The 14,414-nt window shown below is 37.0% G+C and overlaps 1 protein-coding gene across 2 annotated transcripts in view; it reads right to left on the bottom strand.

Moving 5' to 3' along the window:
* LOC126482381 (2-amino-3-ketobutyrate coenzyme A ligase, mitochondrial) overlaps positions 1-13,921 on the bottom strand; it is a 54,291-nt gene extending 40,370 nt beyond the window's left edge. Inside the window, exons 1-2 of one of the 2 annotated variants that reach the window (XM_050106482.1) lie at positions 13,739-13,921; positions 13,560-13,651 (exon numbers count right to left, since the gene is read on the bottom strand). In XM_050106482.1, coding sequence (XP_049962439.1) covers positions 13,560-13,596 — 37 coding nt within the window. In that variant the 5' untranslated portion in view covers positions 13,597-13,651; positions 13,739-13,921. Of the gene's footprint in view, positions 1-13,559 lie in introns of both variants that reach the window. The other variant, XM_050106481.1, reaches the window with a different exon arrangement.
* Between the last annotated feature and the right edge of the window lie 493 nt (positions 13,922-14,414).

Genomic DNA, 14,414 nt, shown 5'->3' with positions numbered 1-14,414 from the left:
ATTGTTGGAGATATATGAACTACATATTTTTTCAGTATAGATAGTTGTGTATAGGATACATTTTGCTGAGAGCATTAGGCCTCTGTGAAATGGTATTCTATGATTATTGAGTGGCAGTGAGATCTTGTGCATGGCCTATATGTAAAATGAGCTATGTGTTCATAAAATATAAGTTTCTATTTTCTCGCTAAACAATTTTTCCACATTATTTTGCTGTGCTAAACTAAAGAATTGAACAAGTTATCGGCCCATCATTGAATTAAAGTAAACTAATAAATTTCCTGGTGATGAGTTTTCATGCAAGAGTGTGCAGAAGTTTTAGCTTCAGTGTGCGTATGGTGAATAAATGTGACTGTTAATATGAGTACAACATAGGTACCACAAATTGCATGGCTTTCAGGTTGCAAGAATTATGCAACTTGAAAATTTGCCACTGAGATGTATTTGCACTTGGATAACCTGCAGGATGTCATAAAAGGTACACTGAAATCTACAGAATCAAGTTTTTCTGCTAAGGATTGGAATGCAAAATCAAAACTAATCCTTTTGATTGATCCAGTAAAATCTGTTCAAATGGAAAAAGGCTACATCAGCAAAGGAGCTATTGGACAAACTGAATGCATTAGAAGATTGAGGTTTTGTTAGAAATGTAGGATTACTTTGTGAGCTGATAAATACAAGATTGAACAAGTGCAAAGGCATGGATGAATGTGTGAATAAAATAATTTCAATCTCAAATATTGTAAGGGATATCAGTTTTGAAATTGCAGAAGAATGGATTGGCACTTTATTCTTAGCTGGACTACCAGAGAAATATTCACCTATGATTATGGGTTTGGAAAATTCGGGAATACCCATTACACAGATAGCGTGAAGGTTAAGATTCTACAGAAGGTGAAAAATGAGTCAGATGCTTATGCTCCAAAGACAGAACAGGACTGGCTTTATCCTCTAAATACAAGAAGAAGAAGCCAATAAAATGTTTCAGATAGCAGAAGACTGGACATTTTTTGTCCAATTGTAATGAAAGGTTGAGTATTAAAGAAAAGAAACCAACAGCTATTACTGAACAGTCACTTCAATAACTCTTGGTTGCAAAATAAGTCACAAATTATTTACAGAAGAATGGAAAAACTGACAGAAGCTCACTGTTTTCGAAATCAGATGCCCACTTCTTCAACACCAATATATAGTCTGTAAGGTTTGCTTAATTTTTTCCTGGTATTTTGCAATTCCCTTTGTAGATATTTTTCCATGAGACACAGTTACTTACTGTCTTTAACTTGTTCACAGAAGCAAACTGGACAACCCTTATAGTGTTATTACTAGTTTCATTGTGCAGACATTCCTTACCAGACACACTTCTGAAAGCATGTTCTCCAATCAGTTTGGCATTGTAGTCACCGCGGACTATTTTAGAGTCACGTCTATTATTCTATCACAAATCACATGTAACTTATCAGAAAAACCATATCTTCATCTCATTTATCTGTTGGTGCATATACATTCACGAAGTTCACATTATGAAATTTGCCTTTGATAAGGAGGGTACATATTCTTTCACTGTGTGGAGTGAAAGCAATAACAGATCCACACATGTTCTTGGAGACTAAAAACCCAACTCCAACTCCTGTTGTCTTTCATATTTCCCGGAATAATATAGGCAGAATTTATGGTTATGAATCTCACCTATTCAATCTGACTTCCTGAAGTGCAACAATACCCATTCCACACCTTAGCTTCTCTTCCACAATATTATTTATAGCTCCTATCTGCAACAGTGTATGAACATTCCATGTTCCAAACTTAAGCATTGGTATATCCATATTCCTGTTCCTTCATAAGGGCAGTCTGGCATTTCTTGTTAAATTATTCATGATTATATGCTTTTTACAAGTCAGGTGTATTGAGCCTGCACTCAGCCCTAACCTGGGGAACCAGGTTTTCATTTGAGACAGTTAGACAACTTAGTCTTTTGGGCCCCCTTACCCTGTTGTGAGGGACACGCTTCATCTGGCTCCTCTGCTGGGGCCAATTCAGCTTTTGTGACCCAGCAAGCAGCTGTGCTACTTCCGGTATAGCCCCAGCCTCTTCAGAGCTCACAACCCTCCCCATCTGGCATGTAAGGTGCCTCCGACAAGATGGTGTCCCCTGAAGAGGAATTATTGTACAATACACTTTGATATTTTCTATTCCTTTAATGATTAAATGAAAGTAAAACTATTATTATTATCTGATAAATTTTCTTGATTCACTAGGTTGACCTATTTTTGGTAAATTGTGTATATTTTCAGTACCATTGCTCCATTGTGTAAAATTCAAGGGTAGCTACATCTGAATTTGTCATTCAATGTAATATGCAGTGAACAAACCAAATGAATCAGAATTAATTACACCAACACACTATTCATAGCATTTTATTCATATAATATACAACTTGTATCTCAGAGACATTATGTCCAGAAATCACAAACAAACTGCACCTGGTGGGTGGAGTATCACAAAGGAAAATGAAGACTGATAGTAGCATACAGGTAACTTTGATCTACATGAGGGTTAAGACTATGCTTACAAGAAACTGTGATAATCAACCCAAGAGAGTAAAATGTCTAGGTTACAGCAGAAATGTACATTATAGGGAAATGTCAATTACATATAGCTACCACCTTACTGTTACTTCTGTAAATTGAAAACATAGATTCGTAATGAATCTCATGCCTTCATGTATAGCACTGTCCATCTGACACCAAACTGGATGGGGAAAATATTACAGTTGCAAACAACTGTATTTAACCTATATAAATTGTATATTCAGGTACAGGCAACCACACAAGTGGATTCTTGAAACAGGAAAATGATGACATGGACAAACAGGCACTGCATGTGCCGATGTACACCAATGGCAGTGAACAAGTGCTTCAGAGCCTGTGTGGTGATGAAACACTGTTGTCAACAGGATACAGTTCTAGTGAGCAGTGCTAAGATCTTATTGGGAATTTTTACAAAGGGCAAAATGGGATCACTGATATCTCAATTATTAGACTGTACAGCAAGGGCCCCAATTTCATAAAAGCAATTGAGAAAATAATTGTATTGAATGACAGAGATTTCAAATATCTCATGTCAAATTGCTTCTATGACACTACAGCACAATTGGATAGATAAAAAACCTACTCATCATGTGGTGGCAGGGAACAACACATACATAAGTTAAGGAAGTGTGCAAGCTTTCAGAGCTAGTGGCTCCTTCTCCTGACAGAAAGGTTGAGGGGGAAGGAAGAGGAATGAAAGAAAAGGACTGGAAAGGTTCAGGAAATGGGGAGAGTTTCAGAAAAGTCACCCAGAATCCCATCTTACTGAATGGGATGAGATGGAAAGACTGACTCTTGGAGACTGCACCAGTGCAGTCTGCAACAAGCAATCTTTTCTGCTTGTCGTGTCCTGTAAGTCTCCCCTGACCTAGTGCTACAGTCAATTTTTCCGAAATTCTCCTCATTTCCTATACCATGCCAGTCCTTTTCTTCACTCCCAGTTTTGTTCCCTTCAACCATTCTGTCACAAGGTTGCAAATTTCCCTAATTTTTATATGTTTTCCCCTGCTGCTGCTTGGCGAGTAAATTTTTTTTATCTATCCAATTACACTACCGGCCATTAAAATTACTACACCAAGAAGAAATGCAGATGATAAACAGGTATTCATTGGACAAATACATTATACTAGATCTGACATGTGATTACATTTTCGTGCAATTTGGATGCATAGATCCTGAGAAATCAGTACCCAGAACAACCACCTCTGGCCATAATAATGGCCTTGATACACCTGGGCATTGAGTCAAACAGAGCTTGGATGGTGTATACAGATACAGCTGCCTATTCAGCTTCATCACGATGCCACAGTTAATCAAGAGTAGTTACTGGCATATTGTGACGAGCCAGTTGCTCGGCCACCATTGACCAGACTTTTTCAATTGGTGAGAGATCTGGAGAATGTGCTGGCCAGGGCAGCAGTCGAACATTTTCTGTATCCAGAAAGGCCCGTACAGGACCTGCAACATGCGGTTGTGCATTATCCTGCTGAAATGTAGGGTTTTGCAGGGATCAAATGAAGGGTAGAGGCATGGTTCGTAACACATCTGAAATGTAACTTCCACTGTTCAAAGTGTCATCAATACGAACAAGAGGTGACCGAGACGTGTAACCAATGGCACCCCATACCATCACGCCGGGTGATGTGCTAGTATGGCGATGACGAATATATGCTTCCAATGTGCGTTCACCGTGATGTCGCCAAACACGTATGCGAGCATCAGGATGCTGTAAACAGAACCTGGATTCATCTGAAAAAATGAAGTTTTGCCATTCTTGCACCCAGGTTTGCCATTGAGTACACCATCGCAGGCCTGTCTGTGATGCAGCATCAAGGGTAACCTCAGCCATTGTCTCCAAGCTGGTAGTCCATGCTGCTGCAAACATCATCGAACTGTTCGTGCAGATGGTTGCTGTCTTGCAAACATCCCCATCTGTTGACTCAGGAATTGAGACATGGCTGCACGATCCATTACAGCTATGTGGATAAGATGCTTGTCATCTCGACTGTTAGTGATACGAGGCCATTGGGATCCAGCACGACATTCCGTATTACCCTCATGAACTCACCAATTCCATATTCTGCTAACAGTGATTGGATCTCGACCAACGCGAGCAGCAGTGTCACGATATGATAAACTGCAATCACGATAGGCTATAATCTGACGTTTATCAAAGTTGGAAACGTGATGGTACACATTTCTCCTCCTTACACAGGGCATCACAGCAATGTTTCACCAGGCAGTGCTGGTCAACTGCTGTTTGTGTATGAGAACTCGGTTGGAAACTTTCCTCATGTCAGCACATTGTAGGTGTCACCACTGGTGCTAAGCTTGTGTGAATGCTCTGAAAAGCTAATCATTTCCATATCACAGCATCTTCTTCCTGTCGGTTAAATTTCGCATCTGTAGCATGTCATCTTTGTGGTGTAGCAATTTTAATGGCCAGTAGTGTATATCAGTTTTCAAAAATTGATTATTTTTGTTAATATATTACTTCTCTAACATGAGTGATTACTTGACTCAAATGCCATAAACAGTTGTTGATTCTACAAGAAAACACTGAAGTGTCATCATTTACATCATATATTAAATTTATGTAACTAGGCAATAATTTTTTCTTCTACTATTATTCTGTCTCTCACTGACAGTATATTCTTTTATATTTATTGCTGAGTTTTGTAATCAGTAATAGACATAGAAACATCCAAGGGTTTGGCAGGAAAAGCTTTTGACCAAATTAAGCAGTTGATGGGGTAATGGAGAAAGTAACTGTATGTGTGGATTAGAATACTGATTTTATCTGGAATAGTTCTGAGCTGGAGCACCTTGAATTGCTGATGTCCAGTTTTGATTCAACAGCAACAGATAACTTGTCTATATTTAAATGTCTGTTATGAAAAAAATGTGAGCTCAATAATATATCGTTTACCTGAACATGATGATCAATTGGCAGCTGTAAAGCATCCCCACCAGCCAGGTTTATGTACTCATAAGAGGGTAAAAGTAAAATATAACAGAAATTTAAATGCTGACTCAGATACACTGTTTAGTGAGAATTTATGAGATGAAAATGAGGAAGAACTTTATCCAGAGCACTCAATTGATGAGAAATTTAATACTTTCCTAAAACATTCTTACACCATTATCAATCCAGTTTCCCTTTACAATGGGTAAGAAAAAATTACAGTTAAAGCCAAGGCATGGGGTGTTTAACATCTGAGATCCATATACCTTGCACTAAGAAGAGAGGGCTATATTTAATGCAAAGCACTATCTCTAATAAAGACTTAAAGTGCACTATGAGCAATACTGAAAAATTCTTCACTGTGTTACCGCAAAGGCAAAAATAGTGTATTATGCATAAAAATAATCAAATTTCCCAAAATAAATCTGTCTGCTAGTAGTTATGCAGTTGAACAATATGTAAATGCTGGGAATACAAAATTATTATGCACAAGCAATCAGTACTCGTCAGCTTTCTGAGCAAAGGAGAAATAAATCCTAGCATAGCTTTGCAGGTGACGTCATTGATCTAATCTAGTCTTAACACACCCAAAATACCTAAGTCAGTGAAAAATTTTGTCCTGAAAGTGACCAGTCGGCCGCTATGTAAATGATGGGAAAATACAAGCAAATACCTTACTTACATATGGCGTTCTGAGGGGAGAAATGAATAGGGTCTACAAGTATGACTGCAGGTGGTGTCATTGATCTTGCCTTACTGATTGCCAAGTTATGTAGGTCAGTATAAAGTAGTTTCTGGTTGCTCTTTTAGACTTCTTAAACAGCTGTCAAGTCTTTTATATTTGAGGATATTGCAGATTTCTCACAACTAAGTTTTGCATATGGTAATAAAGCTCAGTTATTTATGCAAAATTCCTGTTCTCTTTTAGACAGAATGGCATTTTAACTGAAATGATGAAGCTGAATGTCACAACAAACCTCACAGCCCTCCAGCGCTTGGTGAATTTTTTGTTTTTCCTCTCTCTCGATTCGTCCAGTGCTTGCCGCATTTTTTGTTTTTCCTCTCTCTTGCTTTGAGTTGGCGGCAAACAATTTGGAACTTTATTAGGCATGAAACTTATAAATTCAGCAAGGTAAATAATATTGGACTCCCGGATGATAGTAGCAGTGAGAATGAGGTGATATAAAATTCAAATCATTGGCTACAAAATTTACTGAATTCTTACTAACTAAAAACACAGGGACAATAAATGGCCCATCAAAGATGTATCTACTAGTTTCACTTAGATAAATAGGAATTGCAGACTTCACTATCAGAGGTTAGTTTTGCCGAAGCGTATCAAATAGGAAACAAAGAGTGATTGTCTCATCAAATGCAGCAAATTACTATTCAAAATGGAAAACAGTAGCCCAAGGTGTCCCTCAAGGCTCGATTCTAGGACCTATTTTGTTTTTGTTCTATCTTAATGATTTACCGAACAATATAAATGCTCCATTGATTTTATTTGCAGATGACACATCTGTATTAATTGAAAACCAGGAGCCAGAAAACATCCCTCTCTACATAATAAACACAAGAACAAACTAGAAACATGGTTCCAACTGAATGGATTAAGATTGAACATCCCCAAAACCCACATGGTCCGATTCCGGACAAAACAGTCAAAGCCCCAAGAAATTAAAGTAACTCATAAAAATCAGAATATATAAGAAATGGATTCTGTGAAGTTTTTAGGGCTAAACCTAGATAAAAATCTAAATTGGAATAAATATGTTGACTACCTGTTAGACAAATTATGTAGCTTTGCATTTCCTACGCAAATATTAGCTGGTGCAACAGACATGAACACAAGGAAAATTGCATAACACAGCAACTTTCAAACAGTTATAAGGTATGGTATTATTTTTTGGGAAAATTCAAGCAATATATTGTGCGTACTAAAGTTACAGAAAAGATTAATAAGGAACATGTGTACTGCCCATCCAAGGACATCATGCCGCCTACTATTTGAAAAACAACAGTTATTAACAGTTCCCTCCTTATACATCTATGATATTATCATCTTGCTTTGCAGCAATTTAGAGTTATTCGAGAAAAACTGTTTCAATCACACGTATAACACGAGAAACAAAGACAATTTTATGCTTCCCACTCATCACTTAAACCTATATGCGCAGTCTTCTCAGTATGTGGCAATGAAAATTCATAACAAGCTAAAAGGAAAGAATGTTCTGAGTATAAACCTAGAGACACTGAAAACAAAGCTATATGATATACTTGTCAAATGCTGCTACTACACTGTTGAGGTGTTCATGAAGGATAAACTGAACATTTGAGCAGGATAAATTTACATATAGTCTTGTGTATAAATTTAGCTGTCCTTCACAAAAGGGAGGAAAGAAAAAGAAAAATTTATATTAATGTTAAAATTCTTTGTACCAATTAGGCCTAAGTTGTGTTATCCATTTTTCTGGCATGTCTCCTGTACACTAATCATATGATTAGAATTTGTATGTTATGAGACGAATAAAACACTATTCATTATTCACTATTCTGTGAGAGATCACAAAAATTGTTATGTCACTAATAAGGTGCATGTATTTTGGGTATGACAGTACCTGAGCCAGAGTATTAAATCTTTTGCTGAGTTGGTAGTGCCACCATTGAGTTACCTTTGTAACCAGTGGATGGGTCAAGGTTTATTTCCTGACAGAATGAAGTGTGCAGTACCAGCAGCAACATCCACTTATAAAAGTGGATATAAGTATCAGACATCTAATTGTAGACCTACCTCCCTCCTTCCTATATGCTCAAGAATTTTAGAAAAGTTGGCTTACAATAGAACACTGAACCATTTTTCTGAGAATGACCCATTAACAATAGCTCAGTTTGGCTTTTCTACAGGGTTCTGTATTGAGAAAGCAATACATGATCTCACAAACTCAACTCTAGTACAACTGAACAAGAAAAATTGTCTTGTCGCCCCTTTCTGTGAATGTGCCAAGGCTTTTGATTGTGTAGATCATAAAATTCTACTAACAAAACTAAACTAGAATGGCATTAAACACTTACCCTTGCATGGATTGAGTCTTATCTTAACAATAAGTGGCACAGGATGACACTGGCTGATGGTACATCAAGAATAGGATTAAACCCAGCTCAGAGAAAGCATTACATATAGTTTTTCACCAGGTCCAGTGCTCAGCCAACACATGTTCTTGGTCTACATAAATGATTTAGCCAGGACACTGGATGACTTCTGAGAAGCTGTAATGCTTCATATGTTTCATATGTTTATTTATTAGGCATTCAGCATGTTTACCACACAATTGGCTTTGTCAAAATACATTTTACATATTTCATAAAGGTATAGCTGTTACTAACTTTTACATTATACGTTATGCATACATATACATACATCTTTTTAGTAGTTAGTAATTTGTACATTTTACTCACATCATCATTTTACATATCCATAAATACATATAAATACATAAAATGATTGCTAATGGCATAAATATATTGATGAATGGTCCAAATACATACAAGACAGACACTGACTGGAAAAGAATGGGACAAGCTGAAACTGGTTCATAAACAACAGATTAACTTCTAATCCTGCAAAAACTTATGTTACACAGTGCCAAACAATTAAAAATAACTTACAAGTGCTGGAGAAAGATGTCAACAGTCATACATTACATGAGTTTCCATGAGTTAAATTTATGGCTTTCAGACAGAAAATAAATTGTGGTGGCACTGGCATGTGGCTATGGTAACCAAATAACTCATTCTGAGTGCTTTGCACTTAGGAGTCTCTTTCTCATTGTGTTGACCCACAGACAGGATTACTAGTAGAGAATACTTCACATACTTTCAGTAAATAGTGTCTTATGACATAATTCTGTGGGGCATTTTACATAAAATGAAAATGGATTTAATTTACTGAGGTGTGCAATTAGAATGTTGGGTAAAAGCTGAACATCTCATAGAAGTCTCTCCAGAGACCTGGGAAATTTTACTCCAATATGCCACTACATCTGCTCACTAATAGTATTTGTGATTAATAACAAGATTAAATTTAGGATGAACTCTGCAATTCTTATTCACATTACTACAATTAAAATTTATTTTCACTTTGATTATACACCTCTCTCTAGGGTTCAAAATGGAATGATATACTCAGTTGCAAAAATGTGTGATAGGGTATTGATAGAAATCAGGCAGGAAATTAAAAATCTCCACTTATTCAAAAACGATATAAAAGGATATCTCATTAGCCATTCCTCCTGTAATTTAAGAGAAAATGTGGCATTTGTTTGGTATCTGATGTTTCTTCCTATTGAGCGCATCTGGCATGCTGTTGAAGAGTATGCTCACATTTGTGTATTCAACCACAGTACAATGACAACTTCTGTTACCAATGGACTAATTTAGACCAAAGTTTCCATTGTATTTTGTGTATGTTGTATGTTGTGTGTCAAGTAGAAGTTATTTCTACTTTATCTGAATGCAATTTAACTAAGGCATCCATCACTCCAAATATATGATTTACAAGTTCTGTCATGCACTTCCACAGTTGCATTTGTTATTTTTGTGGTCTTCAGTCCAAAGGCTGGTTTTCTGCACATCTCCATGCTAGTCTACCACGTGCAAGTCTCTTCACCTCTGCATAACTATTGCAAACTATATCTGTTTGAAACTTCTTACTGCAGTCAAGTTTTGGTCTCCCCTCACACACACACACACACACACATACACACACACACACACACACACACACACACACAAACACACACTCTTTCTTCGATAACTGAACTGACAATCCTTGATTTCTCAGGATGTGTTCAGTCAACAGGGGATAATAAAGAATACTTTACCTCATTTCCTTTTCAGGGGACAGATACAGTTTTTTGTCACAGTATTATTATAAAAACACACCTCTGTGTAAAGGATGATCTTAGTAGTCAGATTAAATCAGAGAATATGGCTGTTGAGGTTGAACAGAGTCAGATCAGGATGGACAAGGCTCATTTTTGCGGAGAGTTTGACATTTGTAATACTGCTCTGAATAACAGGATTTCAGCTTCTAGTCATATTGTGCCATAAATTACTTTTCATCCCAGTTTGACTCAACACCTCATCATTAGTTAAGTGAACTACCCGTCTAATATTTAGCATTCCTCTACAGCACCATATTTAAAATGATTCTATTATCTCCTTCCCTGAACTGTGTATCATCCACATTACACTTCCATACAAGGCTGCACTTCAGACACATATCTTCAGAACAGATTTCTTAATTATTAAATTGATATTCAGTATTAAAAAAATTCTCTTTTTTGCATCTACTTTCCTTGCTATTGCCATCCACATTTTAAATCCTCTTCACATTGGACATAATCAATAATTCTGCTGCCAAAATAGCAAAATTCATTAAAAGCTTTTAGTGTCTTGTTACCTCCTCTGATGACCTCAGCACCATTTTATTTAATTGGATTATAATCCTTTTGCTGTTTACTTTGTTGACATTCATTTCATAACCTCTTTTCAAGACTCAGTCCATTCCATTCATTCCCAGTCCTTTGCCATTTGTAAAAGAGTTATGGTGTCATGAGCAAATGTTAAAGTTTTTATTTCTTTTCCCTCAGTTTTAATTCCCTTTCCAAATTTGTCCTTGCTTTCCTCCACAACTTGCTCAGTGTACAGATTGAATTATATCAGGGGTGCGCAACATGCCTATTTCATTCCCTTCTTAACTCCTGCTTTCTGTCATGTTGTTTGACTCGTATATCTGCTGTTTGTTTTCTGCACAAATTGTGATTAACCTTTTTCTAATTTATTGCCTGCTGCCTTCAGAATTTCAAAGAATGCATTCCAGTCACCTTTGTCTAAAGCTTTCTCTGAATCTATAAATGCTGTAAACATTTTGCCTTTCTTTACTCTATTATGTAAGATAAACTGATAAACTGTAGGATGAGTATTGCTTTACATGCTCCTACATTTTTCCAGAACCCAAACTAATTACCCCCCCCCCCCCCCCCAACAAACAGTCTTTCCAATATTTGTACATAGTTTATGTCAGTATTTTGCAACAGTGGCTTATTAAACTAACTCTTCATTAATATCTTCACCTGTCAGCATTTGCCTTTTATGTAATTGGAATTATTATATTCTTCCTGAAGTCTGAAGGTATTTCATCTGTCTCATTAACCTTCCACATGATGTGGAGTAATTTAGTTATAGATGGCTCTCCCAACAATCTCTCAGTTGTCTACTCCAGTGGTTATTTTTAGGCTTAGGTCTTTCAGTGCTCTGTCAGATTCTACTCACAGTATCTAATTTCCCATTCAGTATTCACCTGTCCCTTTTTCTGGTTCTATAATATTGTGTTAAAGTTCATTTACCTTGTAGCCCTTCAATATATTCCTTCCACCTTTCAGATTTCCCTTCTTTGCTTAGTACTGGCTTGGCATCTGAGCTTTTGGTATTCATACAGATCTCTTTAATTTTCTAATAGGTGGCATGTATCATTCCCCTGGTCATGCATATTCTGCATACAGCCTTGCATTTGCTCTCCAACCACAACTACTTAGCCATTTTTGTAGTTTCTGCCAATCTCATTTTTTAGACATCTTTATTTTATATTGTCCATATTATTTGCTTCATTTTTATATTTTCTTCTTTCAGCAATTAAACTCAGCATCTTATGTGTTATCCAAGTTATCTATTCAGCCTTGCCATTTTGCCTATTCGATCATATGCTGCCCTTACAATTTCATCTGTCAAAGCTGCTACTTGGTTTGTCAGTATTATGTATAATACTGGATCCTTTACTGGATCTTGCATTCATGTGACAATTTATTTGTTTCTGTTGGATTTCTCACTGCTAAAGTTATTTGTGAAACAAAGATCAGTCAGATGGGAGTTATAGCCGAGGTTAACACTGAATCAGGACGTTTTATTTTCTTTAATACATCTGAACATATTATTTACTGATTGCTTCTAGTTAATTTCTCTATTTTGGACTTACAGATGAGAGAGTGAGGAAAGGACCTGAATAAAAGTTAAACTAGTGTAGTTTTAATATGAACTGTACAGGTGTGCCACAGAAGATCCTACACCATTCAAACGTCGGGCAGTTTCTTCTAGTGCGGGAAGAAAGTATATGTTGACTGTGTATTTCAACAAATGTAATTTCCAACAAATGCGAATGCTGGTAACAGAATGACAATGATAAGGTAACAGAATGACAATGATAATAACAGTTTGGCTAACTGGAAAAAGGATTCGCCAATGTCTCTTGTAATATCAAAATATTCCCGTCTTTGGGTTATGAGAACGGATACTTTCTACAAGCTCACCCCGAAAAAAAAAATGTAAATAAAATAAAATATACCGTAATATCGCAATTGTGTAATTGTTATTGAAGAGAAGTGCGGACTGGTATTTTTGACTCGTCAAACTTCTTGAGAAATCCGAAATTTGCTTGCATTGTGTATATGTTACCTAGAATTTGAAAGACACGTTATAAGTGTTCGAGGACAATCTGCTAGAGTTTAAAGTACCTAAGCCAGCTACTTACGGTCGTTAAAAACTGCACCGCACTCTGAGCTCAACAGGTGGCTGTCACGTCATCAACTGACATCGTCTAAACAAAATTTTTAGAAACTGAACGTTTATTTTTAGTTATACAGACGATCCTGAAATATGTAGAGATAATAACAGCAGCATACCTATCAAAATATCAGACTAATATTAGGGTCTAATCCTAAAAAAAAGCAAAGGCGCACTACGACGATGACTGATGAATCTAGCGTAGTGAAACATAAGCTCGTATTTTTGTTAGTCTTCAATGCCTTATTATAAACAGGACAAAATTCAGTGTTGTTTTCATCATAGTTGTGAACCATGGACATCCCTATTGACTTCACTACTGTCTGGAAATAAAAGAGAAGCTCCAGTTCAAATTACTTTTGTTGGACAAAAAAATCAGCACTTACAGCATTTAAACGACTTAGCTGCCGCCAGAACCGTCATTCTGTCGTCTTAAGGACGGCAGTGGTGCTACATATGAGTAGCACGCTCCGAGGATCTGCAACGGAATTATTGTTGCCCGAGCGCAGTGGAACAGGACTCCTGAGGTACAGTCACGCAGTATATAAAGTCATCAAAAACATACCGTACTTTATTGCTACGATGACACCGATACAACTGTGCACGTATAACTGAAATCACAATGCTATGGAAAGCAGAGAGCCATCTGATTCGAGAAATTCTGCTACGTTTTTTTGTCTTTCACACGACTACACGAAGCGATCGCGAAAACACATTTCTCGCAGCAGCTAGGAACTTATTTGTCTGTTTTTCTCTTCGGCACGGAGCGGTCACGCCCACTGAGAACAAGTTTCTTCAAGGTGATCGCCGCGAACTCGAAGCGAGAGAGAGGAAAAACAAAAACTGCGGCAAGCGCTGGAGGGCTGTGGGGTTTCTTGTGACATTCAGCTTCGTCATTTCAGTTAAAATACCATTCCGTCGAAAAGAGAACAGGAATTCTGCGTGAATCACTGAACTTCATTACCGTACGCAAAACTTAGGCGTGAGAAATCTGCAAGACCTTCAAAGATAAAAGACTTACTTTTCCGTAAATAGGCTATATATCTTGACAGCTGTTTAGAAAGTCTAAAAGAGAAACCGGAAACTACTTTACACTGACCTATATAATTTGGCAATCGGGAAGGCAAGATCAACGGCATCATCTGTAGCCGTACATATAGACCCTATTCATTTCTCCCGCCCTCAGAACACCGTTTGTCAGTAAGGTATTTGCTTGTACTTTCCTGTCATTTACAGAGTGA

Source organism: Schistocerca serialis, chromosome 5 (assembly GCF_023864345.2).
Source record: "Schistocerca serialis cubense isolate TAMUIC-IGC-003099 chromosome 5, iqSchSeri2.2, whole genome shotgun sequence".
Lineage (NCBI taxonomy): Eukaryota > Metazoa > Arthropoda > Insecta > Orthoptera > Acrididae > Schistocerca > Schistocerca serialis.
The sequence above is the reverse complement of the archived record's forward strand: the minus strand, read 5'-3'. Positions and strand labels throughout refer to the sequence as shown.